Below are 14635 nucleotides of genomic sequence, written 5' to 3'. Positions count from 1 at the left end.
GGATTGTTTGCAGAGAGCTAAAGTAAAGTTCAGGACTTCCGTGGTGTCTCAGGGGTAAAGAATCTGCCTGCCGATGCAGGTGACACGTGTTTGATTCCTAGTCTGGGAAGATTCCACATGCCACAGAGCAACCAAGCCCTTGCACCACAGCTATTGAGTCTTGCTCTAGAGCCCGGGAGCTGCAACAACTGAGCCCATGTGCTGCAACTACTGAAGCCCGAGTGCCCTAGAGCCTGTGCTCAACAACAAGAGAAGCCCCTGCAACGAGAAGCCGTGCACTGCAATGAAGAGTAGCCCCCTGCGACCTGCAACTAGCAAAAAGCACACGCAGTAAGGTAGACCCAGCACAGCCAAAAATAAATACATAAAATTATATTTTTAAAAAGTAAAGCTAGCAGAGGTGGTTCAGAGGCTTCCACATGGTCTGGGCAAAAGATGTCGCTGGCAAGGATTCAGGTAGAAGCAGCGCCGATAGAAGTGGATGGACTGGAGAGATATTCAGGAGGCAGAAACAGCAAGTCTCTTCTCCCTGTCCTCTCTCCGGGCTTGGGTATGAGCTGGTAGACTCTGCAGAGGCTAGACCTGACCAGTAAGCTCCCAGGGCTTCTTGTCCAGACCCTGCAGAGGCCAGTCCAGGCCACTTGGAGAGAAAGAGACATGAAGAAGGGCACAGCTGGAGTGGGCAAGCAGACACAGCTGTTCTGGTGCTGCTGGAGGATGGGGATATTGAATTCCTCAAAAACAGGGCAGGAGCCATGAGTGTCCACAGGAAGGCAGCAAGAGCTGGCTGTGATATGGTGTAGGCTGGCCCATTCACTTTGCCCTCCAGTGAATATCAGTAACAATGATACAATCACTAGACTTTGTGCAAACCCTGTGTTAACCGCTTTCTCCACCATATATAAGTGAATCTTCATAAATGCCCTGGGAGGTGATTCTGTTGTTATACAGATGAGAGCACTGAGGTTGAGTGAGGCTAAATTTGCTCAGAGACTTCCCTGGTGGCTCAGATGGTTAAAAAAAAAAAAAAAAAAAATCTGCCTGCAATGCAGGAAATATGGGTTTGACCCCTAGGTTGGGAAGATCCTCTGGAGGGGGAAATAGCTACCTACTCCAGTATTTTTGCCTGGAGAATCCCTTGGATAGAGGAGCTCAGCATCACAAGGCTTGGGAGTGTTGGAGCTGGGATTCAAACCCAGATCTGCCCAGACCCTGAGTCACTAAATTGCCCCCATGGGTCCCCTGGTGACAGCCACCTGCTTGGCCTGGGGTGGAGCAATCCTCAGCCCAGGGGTAACGCAACCAGGATGCACTTGGTTGGCACAAAGGCTATCGGAGAGCTCCTCCCTTCAGAGGAGAGAGAGTGGTCTACTCAGTTGTGCTCTGACTCCTGGATGCTGCTTCTTTCTTAAAAATTTTATTATATTTTACTCAATTTATTCTTATTTTAGTTTTTATTATTAACTTTCATAGTCACTTTACAATATTATATTAGTTTCTGCTGTGAAGCAAAGTAAATCAGCTATACGTATACATATATTTCCTCATTTTTGGATTTCTTTCCCATTTAGGTCAACACAGAGCACTGAGTAGAGTTCTCTGTGCTATACAGTAGGTTCTCATTAGTTATCTAGTCTATACATTGTAGTGTATATCTGTCAATCCCAATCTCCCAGTTCATCCCACTCCTTTTCCCCCCTCGGTGTCCATATATTAGTTCTCTACATCTGTGTCTCTATTTCTGTTTTGCAAATAGGTTCATCTGTACCATTTTTCTAGAGTCCACATATCAGTGATATAATACGATATTTGTTTTTCTCTCTCTGACTTACTTCACTCTGAACGACAGTCTCTAGGTCCATCCATGTCTCTGCAACTGGTGTTGTTTTGTTCCTTTTTTATGGCTGAGTAATATTCCATTGTGTATATGTACCACATCTTCTTTATCCGTTCCTTTGTAGATAGACATTTAGGTTGCTTCCATGTCCTGACTATTGTAAGTAGTGTTGCAAAGAACATTGGGGTGCACTCATTCTTTTGAACTCTGGTTTTCTCCAGATATAGCGCTGCTTGTTAAGTAGTACAATATGGATTACTTGTGGCGCAGTAGCAGCAGCAAACACACACGGAAATGAAGGCTATGGTCACTTGAGACCTGGTCACCTGGAGGTTACTTGCATAAGGTTACTTGGAGAAATAAGAACTTAGATCAGCTCTGGGGAGGTAGTAAGCATTTGATTGGCTGAAGAGAAGTTTAGAATGATAGAGCGAAGGCAGGAGTGGGCTTGTGGTATGATTATGAGACCCTGAGATATGCTAGGATTGTAGCAGACGTTTCATGGGAAAGATCAGTGGAGAAGGAAGGGGCCTAGGTGGGGTCAGACCAGGTTATGGAAACAATTAAAAGTAAGTTTGAGGACCCCTGAGCATCCACACATCCCCTCACCCACATCCCCTAACCGCCTTTGTTTTCCTTTTCTCAAATCTTGGCTATTCATGCTGGTTTATTTTTCTAGATTCCCTGTAGAACTATTTTGCTTGTTAAGTTCCAAGACAAATTCTTTTGGAATGTTCATTGCCATTGTACAAAATCTTTATACTTAGTAAGTATGCTTTATATTTAGAGCTGGGATCATAGCAAAATTTTATCTTTCCTTTGTAAACTCTTGTCACCTGCGGTGTAGGTTTTTTGAGAGATCCATTTCATAGCTGCTTTATATGTGTGAGGATGGATTACCTTTGACAAGTCTCAGATGATTTTTTTTTTTTTTGCTGTAATAAAAGCTCTTCTCTTTAAAAATCATGACTCTTGAGATTTTGGATGGCATGTTAGCTGTCTTACCACAGGTAGGTGCTTAGAGCTCTCTTTTTGCACTGCTGTTAGGACTGTTAATATTCCTTCTCCCTGCCTCTTTCAGATTTGACACCTATAGATCCAAGAAAGAGAGTGAGCGTCTGGCCCAGTATTTAAATGCCGTGCCTGATGGCAGGATCCTTTCTGTTGCTGTGAACGATGAAGGCTCTCGAAACTTGGATGATGTGGCCAGGAAGGCGATGACCAAACTGGGCAGCAAACACTTCCTACACCTTGGATTCAGGTATCGGTCATCACTTCCATCACTTCCCTAGGCTCCAGAACACTAAAGCAACGCTAGCCCAGACAGACTTTACCTAACTTCCTTCCTGGTTTCCCCAGGGCCACGTGACCCTCAAGGGTGACCCTGGAGGATGCAGGCACACACATCCATCTGCATTGGATGTATTATGACTTGTTTTTAAAGGGAACCTAGTTTTTCTTACAAGCATATTCCACTCTTCAAACTTCAAAGCTCTCTGTGTATGTATACTCTTCATTCAGTCACTTACTAAATATTAATTGAGTATCTACTGAAGGTAAGAGCTATGCCTCAGATGTACAATGAATGATCATTTTCCTTTCCTTTGGCGAAGGGATCATAACGTGCCTTGGGGTTGGCAGACATCTGTTTAGAGACTACATGAAGTGCCTCTGCCCTGCCAAGATCCTCCCAGCAGAAGGGGCACTTTGATGTGCTCCAGAACGAGTTTTGTTTGCCTGGGTTTGCAGCGTCATGCCTGATTCTGGCGGTGTGCACACTTTGGCATGAAGATAAATGCATTATGGTTTATCCGACAGTAGCCACACCTTTGAATCGTGTTGAATCAGATCTTGGTTTAGCGGAAAGTTGAGATCATCTTTCCCGTGGCTGTTGGAGATAGAGACGCCCTGTCCTTCGGCTCTGCAGATGATGGGCAAGATGGGGGCAGGCCAGAGGCTTTCCTGGGCTCTGAGCAAAGCAATTTTACTGATTGGGTGGAGCCCCCCCGGGCAGGAGCAGGGCTCCGGGTTCCAGGGTGCGTTTTCCACCTGCCCATGGGCAACTCCCTCTGGAAGGATTTGGGCAGGAAACTTGAGCAGCCAAAGATGACAATGACACTGTAGTATTGCAAAGCTCCTTTGTTGATAAAAACTGAGGGCATTGCTATTTCATTGTCATATAAGCCAAAAGGCCAGTTTGTTCATCTACACCAAGAGGTAGAACCACAAAGAGACTGGCTACATATGGCCTCAGCAGAAGAAGGGCCAAGATCTGGCATCCAATTTGTCCTGAATCTTCAGTCTGGGCTGGACCTCCTCCTAGGTGATGGCACGCAAGTGACTCACCCTCTCTTTGAACTGTCCCCATCATGTGTAAAATGGGATATTTCAGGAGTCAGCTCAGAGGACTCTGGGGAAGGTGAAGGTGATGATATGAGCAAAGTATTTGCCACTGTGGGTGGCACAGAGTAAAACTCAATGAACACTAGCAACTCTTCTCAAGAGCCATGGAAAGGATTGTTGTTGTTCAGTCGCTCAGTTGTGTCCGATTCTTTGTGACCCTATGGACTGCAGCATGCCAAGCTCCTCTATCCATGGGATTGTCTAGGCAAGAATACTGGAGTGGGTTGCCATTTCCTCCTCTAGGGGATCTTCCTTATCTAGTGATTGAACCTACATCTCCTATATCTCCTGCCTTGCAGGCAGTTCTTTACCTGCTGAGCCACCAGGGAAGCCCCAATGTATGACATAGGTTATATCAATTCAGTGAGGGAGAATGTGGTTTGTTCAGTAAACTTATTTGGGTATTATTACTTTTTAAAAAAGGGATCAGTGTCAGAGATAGGGAAACAAGCTTTGGGGATGCTAAATGTGCCTCCAGCTCTTGACCTATCTGTTGATTTGAATTGGTGGTGTAGGAGTAATAGGAAAAGTGGAGGAGAGGCATGTGGGTCCTCTCTAGACATCCATGTGATCTGAAGTTGATATTTTCCCTTTTCTGTTGCTTATCTTCCTTCCCTGTCTTCCACTATCTCCTGGAGTTTGCTCAGACTCATGCCCATTGAGTTGGTGATGCCATCTAACCATCTCATCCTCTGTTGCCTCCTTCTCTTCCTGCCCTCAATCTTTCCCAGCATCGGGGTCTTTTCCAATGAGTCGGCTCTTTGCATCAGGAGGCCAAAGTATTGGAGTTTCAGCATCAGCCCTCCCAGTGAATATTCAGGGTTGATTTCCTTTAAGATTGACTGGTTTGATCTCCTTGCTGTCCAAAGGACTCTCAAGAGTCTTCTCCAACACCATAGTTTGAAGGCATTAATTCTTCAGTGCTCAGGATGGGTGCTCTTAATATGTTCTATGAATAAAGGAGATACATAGACGGGAATTACATTGTTACCCTTCATTTGTATATAGACCCACTTTGAATGAGAAACTCAGAGCCCTTAAAGTCAGCAGAAGATCTGAAACTTAGACCCAGTTCATCCAGGGAGTGATTATTGAGCAGAAATTGAAATAAAGCACCAGGAAGGGACTAGTCCTACTGAGTTCTTACAGGAAGTCATGAGGTCTTGCGGGAAGTCTTGAGCTCTCAAGGAAAGGCAGACATAAAAGAATTGATGATGATGTGTGAAAGAACAAGAAGGGGAAGGAAGAGAGATGAAGTTGGCAAGGTGGGCACAGGATGGCTTTTTGCTCAGTGCCAAGAAGCTTGCTCTTTATCCAAGAAAGTAGGCATTGAAAGATTTTTAAACAAGTGTGACACAGTCTAATCCCCAACTTCAATGAACCCCAACCTTTGATCTGAAGATGAGATCAAAACAAAAATAATCAAACAAATATGAGCTATTGATAACTCATAGTAAGAGAGAGGCTGGCTTAGGTATTAGAGGTTGGATAAAGATGGATAAGAAAACCTCCCTGCCTTAGAGCAGTGCACATTTCGATGGAAAGAAGAAGAGTGTACAACTTTCCAAAATCAGACCACTTCTTTTTCCTCCTTCGCTCCTCATGAAAAAAAAACATCTCTTTCCTTCCCAAGGCCCAGTGCTGATTGCTGGGGACTCAGACACATCTGCCCAGTTTTCCTCAAGCTTGACTTGGGAGAGAAATAACCTTTCTCCCTTGGAGCATGTCTCCTTATTTTCCTGAAGGACTCAGAGCACTTGCTTCAGGACCTCATTGAGCTTGGCAAGTGGTATGTGGGTCTATGGGCTTGTTTGTTTGTGATTCATGCCCCATCTACTGCCAGAATGGAGTTGCAGAGGCTCAGGATCCACAAACATCAGGCTGGTCAGATGGCCTTTCAAATGGTTAGGAAAGCCAGGGCTTGCTGAGAAAGGCTCTTGTTCTTTTGGAAAAGGGAAGCCCAGCCCGGGAACTCATTTCCCCAAACAGCCTCACTATGACACTATGTTAACTCTGCCTCCAGTACAGGCTCAGACAGGTGAAAACTTTACTTTTTGTTGTTGTCTTTTTTTCAGACACCCTTGGAGTTTCCTAACTGTGAAAGGAAATCCCTCTTCTTCCGTCGAAGACCACATCGAGTATCATGGTAATAAATGGTGAAAGGCCATTCCCCCCTGGGTTTTTCTGACCAATAGGCTCAGGGGCTCTTGGAACCACTCTCCTCCCAGATGGTGCAGTGGTAGAGAATTACAGGAGACATAAGAGACACAGGTTTGATCCCTGGGCTGGGAAGATTCCCTGGAGGAAAGCATGCTAACCCACTCCAGTATTCTTACCTGGAGAATCCCATAGACAGAGGAGGCTGGCGAACTACAGTCCATGGGATCGCAAAAATTGCACATGACCAAACAAACACCCTTCTCCTTCCCCAAAATGTGGCTGATCCATCTCCCAACACACTGTTGAGTGACTAGCTGCTTAATGGCCAGGTTACGTGAGTGGCAAAAGTCCATATTGGTTTAAGGCTGATCACTAAGATAATGTTTACATTTGCAAAGAGATCATCATCCGTTTAATCCCAAGCAAGTGACACAGGAAAGATGAGAACTGGGTCAGAACCAGCAGGAGTAATATTTTGATCTAAAAAGATGCTTTGAGGACTTCCCTGGCAGTCTAGTGGTTAGTGGTCTGTGCTTTCACTGCAGGGGGCATGGGTTCCATCCCTGGTTAGGAAACGAAGATCCCACATGCTATGCCTTGTGGCCAAAAAAAAAAAAAAACAAAACAGTAAGATGAAGAAGTGGTTCAAGATCTATGTGTGCAGGGGGCTTTCTCTGCCTTAGCATCACATCTTTCTTAATTCGGGGGTCTGTGTGGTTGCTGATTCCTCCCATCTCCTCTTTGATAGGACACCATGGCTCTGCTGCTGCCCGGGTGTTCAAACTCTTCCGGACAGAGCACGGTGAGCTTTTCAACGTCTCCTCATCCAGCGAGTGGGTTCAAGGTGAGGAGCTTGGGACCCCTTGGTAAAATTCCACAGTGGGATAAAAAGTCGGGACTTTGCAGAAGGAGAATTTTTCTTTCCACCAGTAAGACCGCTTGACGGCTTCAGTGTTAACTCAGTTGGCAGCTGAGGGTGGTCTTTAATCTGGGCTCAGTGGGGAATAACCCAGAGGGATGTGCCCTTTCACGGAATGCCTCTTCTGTGCCAGGTGATGGCACTGACAGGGAACACAGACAGCAGTAGGACCCAGCCTTCAAGGAGCTCACACACAGGGACATGGGGGGTGGCATGGAAAGCAACACTCTTCACGAGCACCCTCAGACAATGGGTTCATGGCTGGATCTCATCTTTCTCCTTTTGGCAATAATGAAGAATACCTGTTGCTTTTATAAAATAAGATATTCAATAAGAGGAACTTGCAATGAAAAGTTGGGGGTGGTGGGGAGGTTGGCAGATGGATTACAAGCCTGGTAAGAGCCTGGACATATGGTATTTGATTCCCACTGAGCCGAGGGTACACGGAGGCTGCACCCAGCATGGCCAGTCTCAGCGCCCTGCTTGCCTGACCCTGATCTTTGCTTTCTGCCCAGATGTGGAGTGGACAGAGTGGTTCGAACATGACCAAGTATCTTACACAAAAGGTGGAGAGAAAATTTCAGACCTCGGGGTCACTCATCCAGGGAAAATCTGCAATCGCCCCATTGATATACAGGTAACCAAGAAGTTATCAAGGCTTTGTCTTGAAGAAGATGCTGTAGATCACAAACTATCTTACTATCTGAGTGGTGTGAGTCTCATGGCCCTCCTGTGATGTCCGTAGTGCCAGAGAATAGCGTTCTCATTTTAAAGACTGACCTGGAAGCTGATTGTCTGCTCCAGGCCTCCCCCCATGACTTTCAAAGCCAGGATTCAGATTCTCTTCTGGGTCCTGCTGAAAAGTTCCTGTTCTGTCTCCTCAACCTGCATCTTCAGCTATGGGTGAGGGTGCCCAGTGAGGGGAGTGTTTGACTTTCTCGGCTTCACGCACCCTTCATTTCTTTTAGGGCTTCAAGTTCACAGGGTGTAGCTGGAATTCAGGTGCAGGCTGAGACCAGCCCAGGTGGAGAACACCTACAGCCTTGTTCTCCACTTAGTGAAAGTCAGCCTTCACAGAATGGACAGTATTTGCTTGGGATCTTCACTTGGAGTTAACTCTGTTCAAAAGGGACCTGGGCTTCCCAGGTGGTGCTAGTAGTAAAGAACCCACCTGCCAAGGCAGGAGATGCAAAAGATGTGGCTTCAATCCCTGAGTCAGAAAGATCACCTAGATTAAGAAATGGCAACCCACTGCAGCATTCTTGCCTGAAGAATCTCATGAACAGAGGAGACTGGCAGGCTACAGTTCAGGAGGTCACAAAGAGTCGGACACAACTGATTGACCGAGCAAAGAGGACCTAGGCTGTCTCAGCTGGCTCCATCATGAAAGTGTGGCACAAATGGGCAGCTCTCACACCTCAGTGGCTCAGCTGGTGAGCTTGAGAGCTCAAGGGAGAATAGGAAAGACAGAGACATAGGCAAGAAAATGGAGTTTATTTCCTTATGCCTGGTCTTCTTCCAAAACAAGATTTGGGGCCACTTAAGTGTCTGATAGAGCATTTGGCTTCCCAGATGGCTCAGTGGTGAAGAATCCTCCTGCCAGTGCAGGAAACGCAAGAGATAAGGTTTAGATCCCTGGGTTGGGAAGAACCCTTGGAGGAGGGCATGGCGACCCACTCCCGTATTCTTGCCTGGAGAATCCCACGGACAGAGGAGCCTGACAGGCTACAGTCCACAGGGTTGCAAAGTGTCCAACATAACTGAGCACACACACACATACACACACACACACACACGAGAATTTAGAGTCATTTCAGGAAGACCGTCTCTGCCCATTTTATCTTCTTTCAGCCAATAAAAATAGCAACATTTGTACACCACCTTTTCTCAGTTTATCTAACCTCAGGTCCCAGATCATCTGACTATTTTCACTCCTCCATATCCCTCCACCCCTAAGGCTTGACTTCCGCCCTCTGCCTTGCAATATAGAGGGACTGCAGGACAAGGGACCACTTTTCCAAGAGAGGACAGTCGGTTCTGCGGTCAGCAAAGGCCAGGGAAACCTTTCTTATTGTTTGGCCAAGGCTGTCTGTTCACATGGCTCCAGTGTGGTTGAGAAGGATTTACCCAGATTCCGTTACACGTTATAGACTCTTCTTGGTCCAAGAGAATCAAAAAGCGCTGACTCCCTCAAAGCACATACTTCTCAGATTTAACTTTAATTTTTTTTCTTGAAACCCTGCACGTTCCAGCTCTAATTCTGAGAGAGCCCCAGTTGGATTCCTCCAGTTCACTTGGCTACAGGAAGTCCAGTCTTATACCAGGGCTGCTCCCTCCCCAAGCATTTCTGGAAATCCTCGAGGAATGTGTCCATGCTCTGCAAATCCCTCCCAGTGTTTGCTCTGCCAGCTGTCTGGCTCCAGACCACTGTTGTTGAGAAGACCACTTCTCCATGCCAGGAAAATAGCTTTCCTTAGGCATTTCTTACTCTCAGGAACTTTGATCCGAGCTGATATGGACTCTTCCCAGAGAGTGTCAAAGCACCACTAATCCCAGGCTCAGTCTGTAAAACTTTACTGAAGGCTTGGAGAGAGCAGAGGAAACCAGTGAAAATATGTATTTTTCCCATATGTCATACATATAATAGTGTGTGACTGCTCATGTCCCAGGTGGCTCAGTGGTAAAGAATCTGCCTGCACTGCAGAAGACTCAGGTTCTATCCCTGGATCAGGAAGATCTCCTGGAGAAGGAAATGGCAACCCACTCCAGTATTCTTGCCTGGAAAATCCCATGGACAGAGGAGCCTGGTGGGCTATAGTCCGAGGGGTTGAAAAGAGTCGAACATGACTTAGTGACTAAACACCAACATGACTGCTCACCAACTCAATAATCCCAGACCTTCCATGGGGACCAACCCCATACTCTGTAACCACTAGGCTGCCACCACACTGCAGGGCCCATTTACTTTGCTGAACAGCAGAAACTAACACAACATAGTAAGACAACTATACTCCAGTACAAATTAAGAAATAAAAGAAACAGGAAGTGCTCTGTCCTGAAAATGTCAGGCTCACCTCCTTTCTCGCCATCAACCCATTTCTTCATAGTCATCAGAGGCAATGAGGTAGAAGATACTCTGAGTTTTTCTGAAGTCAAAAAAGCAAAACCAGGCTTATGCTATGTTTACCACAGGTGAGAGAAGCAAGATTTCATTCTCTTCATCAATAGAGTGTGAGACACATCTGCCACGAGCTAAATGCCCAAGTTAATTGACCCACCAGAGAGACTGAGACAAAACTGAAATGCCCAGGTGCCTATTTTTGCCACCATGGAAAATCACAGGTTACTGGGGTCACTTGCCACCTCTGATCACCCCAAGGGCCCCGTACAAGAGGTCCCTGAGATACCTGCCGTCAAATCCTTTGGAGGGGAGGGGGTGTTAGAACATTTGTCACCTGGGCAGGATGGTGAGTTGTAAAGAAAAATAGTTGGAAATAGTTAAGACTAGCACAGTTGACCTCAACTCAGGGAAAGTTTTTCAACATCTGATCATTTGTGATTCTGCAAAATCAAACCCCAAAACAATAGTCCCCAGTTCCCATGTCCTCACCCTTCTGATGATTCTCCTGGGCTGAAATCTCCTTGCTTCCCACCTTCTTTCTTAAAACTCACCTGCCTTTCAAGGCCTGTGGAATCTAATGGACTCACATGTCCTTTGGGACCTGTGAGGTGCCCAAAACACCAAATTTAAGGTGGCGCTGCCTCCCAGGTGCCAACTCTGCACTCACGTGACCCTGGAGAGAGAGTGCTGCCTTAAATGTTGCACCCTGGGTTCCTCACTAGCAATCTTGGCCATATCTATCAGTCAAGCTGATTTAATTTAGTGTCTCAATTTCCTCCTAAGCAAAATGGAGATAATAATTGTTCCTTCATGGGATTATTTTGTGGATTTAATGCAGCAATACATGAAGCTTCTGACCTACAGCGAGTGCCCATAATTTTCTTTTATTATTTTAAAATTGTTTATATTATTATTTATTATGATATTGCTTGTTTAGTTGCTAACTTGTGCCTGACTCTTTTGTGACCCCAAGGACTGTAGCCTGCCAGACTCCTCTGTCCATGGGATTTCCCAGGCAAGAACACTGGAGTGGGTTACCATTTCCTTCTCTAGGGGATATTCCCAGACCAGGGATCAAACCTGCATCGCCTGCCTGCATTGGCAGGCGGATTCTTTACCACTGAGCCACCAGGGAAGCCTATGATATTGCTAGTTATTTTATAATTATTATCAAGAATAACAATCACATTGTGTCTACTTAAAGTGAAGATCAAGTTCACTGAACAGTGGGAAAGCCCTTTTTACTCTTCTTGTCCAAAACTGAGGTCATTCTTATGATTTATAAGGGAGAAAAATAAAAGCAATAAAATTGAATAGAGGTTTTCTTGAAATTTTTGTTGGATGTTGTACCTTAAAAAATGTCCAGCTCCCCGGCATGATGTTTTTAGGCTCAGTTCTCAATATTCAGGGATATCCTACTGAAAAACATGCTGGCCTCAGGGGGAAAGATCTGGGAGTCAGAGGAGTGGGCTTGACAGTCAGGTGACCTTGAACTTGCACCTAAATCCCTGTGAGCCTTTGTGATTTCCTCTAAGGGTGAGTCGGCAGTGCCTGCCTCTCTGCTGCAGGAACCACCCCAGATAAGGACTGTGAGCATGTGGCCTATGGAAAGGCCTGAATTTTTATTCTGGCTAAACTCAAATTTCCACAGCTCTCCTCCCAAACCACAGACAATGAATATCTGCTGCCCCCCCCCCCTTTTTTTAGATGGGCTATACTTCGCTTTCCTATTTGCCTAGCCCTGGTCCCTTTGGTCTTTGTGCCAAAAAGGACAACAGCTGCGGCCCTTGCTCTAAATTGCAAGTCTCTGATGACAGCCACTGTCGTGGTGCAGACACACTCCGGCTCCGGGGTGAGCCCCAGCTGGCAGGGACCGTGCCCTCCTCTGAACCCACTCCTAAGATTCTCTACCTGGCCTTGGAGCTGCCATCAGCTGAGACTCTGCTGCGTGCCTGGCCTTGGATTGGATGCTGAGATCAGGGAAGAAGCAATCCCTGGCCCTTCCAGAGCCCACCACCCCCCTGGTAGGAGACAGACACTGAACGCAGTAAGAACAGCAGCGCGAGGGGCTGCGAGGCACCGCTCTGTCACTGGATGAGTGCAGATTCAGATTCTGGCCCTGCCTCTTACCAGCTGTGTGATGCTGGGCAAGTTACCCAGCCTCTCTGAGTATGTTTCCAGATCCTTAAAACCAGCATCAACCTCATAGACCTCAGAGCCAGGAAGAGGGAATGCAATAATGTATGTTAATAATGTACAGAATTCAGGGACTTCCCTAGTGGCCCCCAGTGGTTAAGATTCTGCATTTCCAAGGCAGGGAGTGAGGGTTCATTCCCTCGTCAGGGAACTAAGATTTCATGTGGTGCACAGTGAGGCCAAAAAATAAAAAACAAATTGAAAAAAAATGTATGGAGCTCCATAACTACAAAAAGGGTTCTCAAACTTAACTTCCCATTGGAATCACCTGGGGCAGTCTTTCAAAGTTCTCTTGTCCAGGTTGTACCCTGGACACAATCAAATCCAAGACTCTGAGGATGGAGCCTGAGTGTGAGCACTTTTTTTTTTTTTTTGGTGGCTGCACTGGGTCTTTGCTGCTGCATCGGCTTTCTCTAGTTGCAGTGAGTGGGAGCTACTCTACTTGTGGTGTGCAGGCTACTCATTTTGGTGGCTTCTCTTGCTGCCAAGCACAGGCTCTAGGCACTCAGGCTTCAGTGGTTGCAGCACATGGGCTCAGTAGTTGCGTCTCACCGCCTCTAGAGCACAGACTCAGTAGTTGTGGTACACAGGCTTAGTTGCTCCGAGGATCTTCCCAGACCAGGGATCAAACCCATGTCCCCTGCATGGGCAGGCGGATTCTTAACCACTGGATCACCAGAGAAGCCCCAGCAAGAGTATTTTTAAAGACTCCCCACAGGATATGGAGTCACATTTGGGCACCAGCAGGTTGATCCAATGAGTCTTCAGTAAATGTTGGCCACTGTGGACCTCTGGATCGGGGAGAGTAGAAAGCAGCCCGCCCAGCTCTTAAAAAAGCATGTGGTGGTGATAAACACTCTGTAAACTGTTCCCCAGTGTAGTCACTCACTGGTTTGGATACCAAATATGGTGGGACCCCAGGCAAGATTTTTATCCACCCTGTGACTTCATGCTGCCCTTCTTATAACAGAATAGAGAAGGGGAAACGTTAGAATAATAGTCTAAAGGCCATTGTAAATAAGTTTCGCAGCAGCAATTTTAGACTTGTGAGTATATGTTTGTAACATTAATCATCACCTTCCTTCTTTACAACGAGAAATGACTTTGTAATTTCTGTGCCATTCCCAGGCCACTACACTGGATGGAGTCAACCTCACCACTGAGGTTGTCTATAAAAGAGGCCAGGATTACAGGTTTGTGTGCTACGACCGGGGCCAAGCCTGCCAGAGCTACCGTGTGCGGTTCCTGTGCGGAAAGCCTGGTAAGCAGCCCCTTACTGGGGACACTCTTGCCTCCGTGGCTCGGTTCCTCCAGCTGGCAGCTATCCACTGCGAGTTTGGGCGGCGGGGTCAGCCACCTCCGGGCATCTCAGTGACATGGCGCTCCTGCCAAGTTCTTGATGGAGAGCCCTTCTATGACACAGGAACCGTGGGAGGGTCTTCGGAGTTGGCAGGAGCCAGTGGAGCCCCACCCTGCCCATACGCCTTTCAGGAAGGGGAAGGGCCTATTCAAGGCAACCAGGGTTCCGTGGACGGAGCTGACCTTCCTGCAGCCCGCCCCCACAGAGATACGTAGCCCATGGCCTCTCTGGATGCTATTATTTTAAACCCAGTTCCCGAGGTGCTTGTTAGCAGGGGTTGGAAATGGTCGGTTTCTTCTTGAGGGCACTTGGCCATCTCCAGAAGGCAGTCATTAGGGATGGGAGTTTTTTGGAAGGGGAGGCTGACAGCTACTGTAAATAATAGTTGAGAGAAACTATATTTGTTTTACATCTTTTGCAAAGTGGGTGTGGAGAGACAGCCCCATTTAACTCCAGCTAAGGAGTTAGTGGAAAATTCCCCTGCCCAGAGCTAATGAATGGCTCTGTTCTGGTAGGGTTTTTTGATGACTAAAAAAAAAAAAAAAAACCATACCAAGACTGGTTCGGGGCGAGCCTGGTGATTTGGGTTTTGGATAGGCAAACCTGGCATTTACTGATTTAGGGAGGGTAAGGGAAGAG

The 14635-nt window shown here is 46.7% G+C and overlaps 1 protein-coding gene across 3 annotated transcripts in view; it reads left to right on the top strand.

Moving 5' to 3' along the window:
• CEMIP (cell migration inducing hyaluronidase 1) overlaps positions 1-14635 on the top strand; it is a 161180-nt gene that overhangs the window by 97721 nt on the left and 48824 nt on the right. For all 3 annotated transcript variants that reach the window (XM_086364209.1, XM_086364210.1, XM_086364208.1), the window contains 5 exons: positions 2919-3098; positions 6316-6386; positions 7149-7244; positions 7835-7956; positions 13765-13897. In XM_086364209.1, coding sequence (XP_086220335.1) covers positions 2919-3098; positions 6316-6386; positions 7149-7244; positions 7835-7956; positions 13765-13897 — 602 coding nt within the window. The remainder of the gene's footprint in view (positions 1-2918; positions 3099-6315; positions 6387-7148; positions 7245-7834; positions 7957-13764; positions 13898-14635) is intronic.

Source organism: Bos grunniens, chromosome 21 (genome assembly GCF_055505025.1).
Source record: "Bos grunniens cultivar Pamir isolate PY7600 chromosome 21, Bosgru_T2T1.0, whole genome shotgun sequence".
Taxonomy (NCBI): domain Eukaryota; kingdom Metazoa; phylum Chordata; class Mammalia; order Artiodactyla; family Bovidae; genus Bos; species Bos grunniens.
Note: the sequence above shows the minus strand (reverse complement) of the source record. Positions and strands in the feature narration are given on the sequence as shown.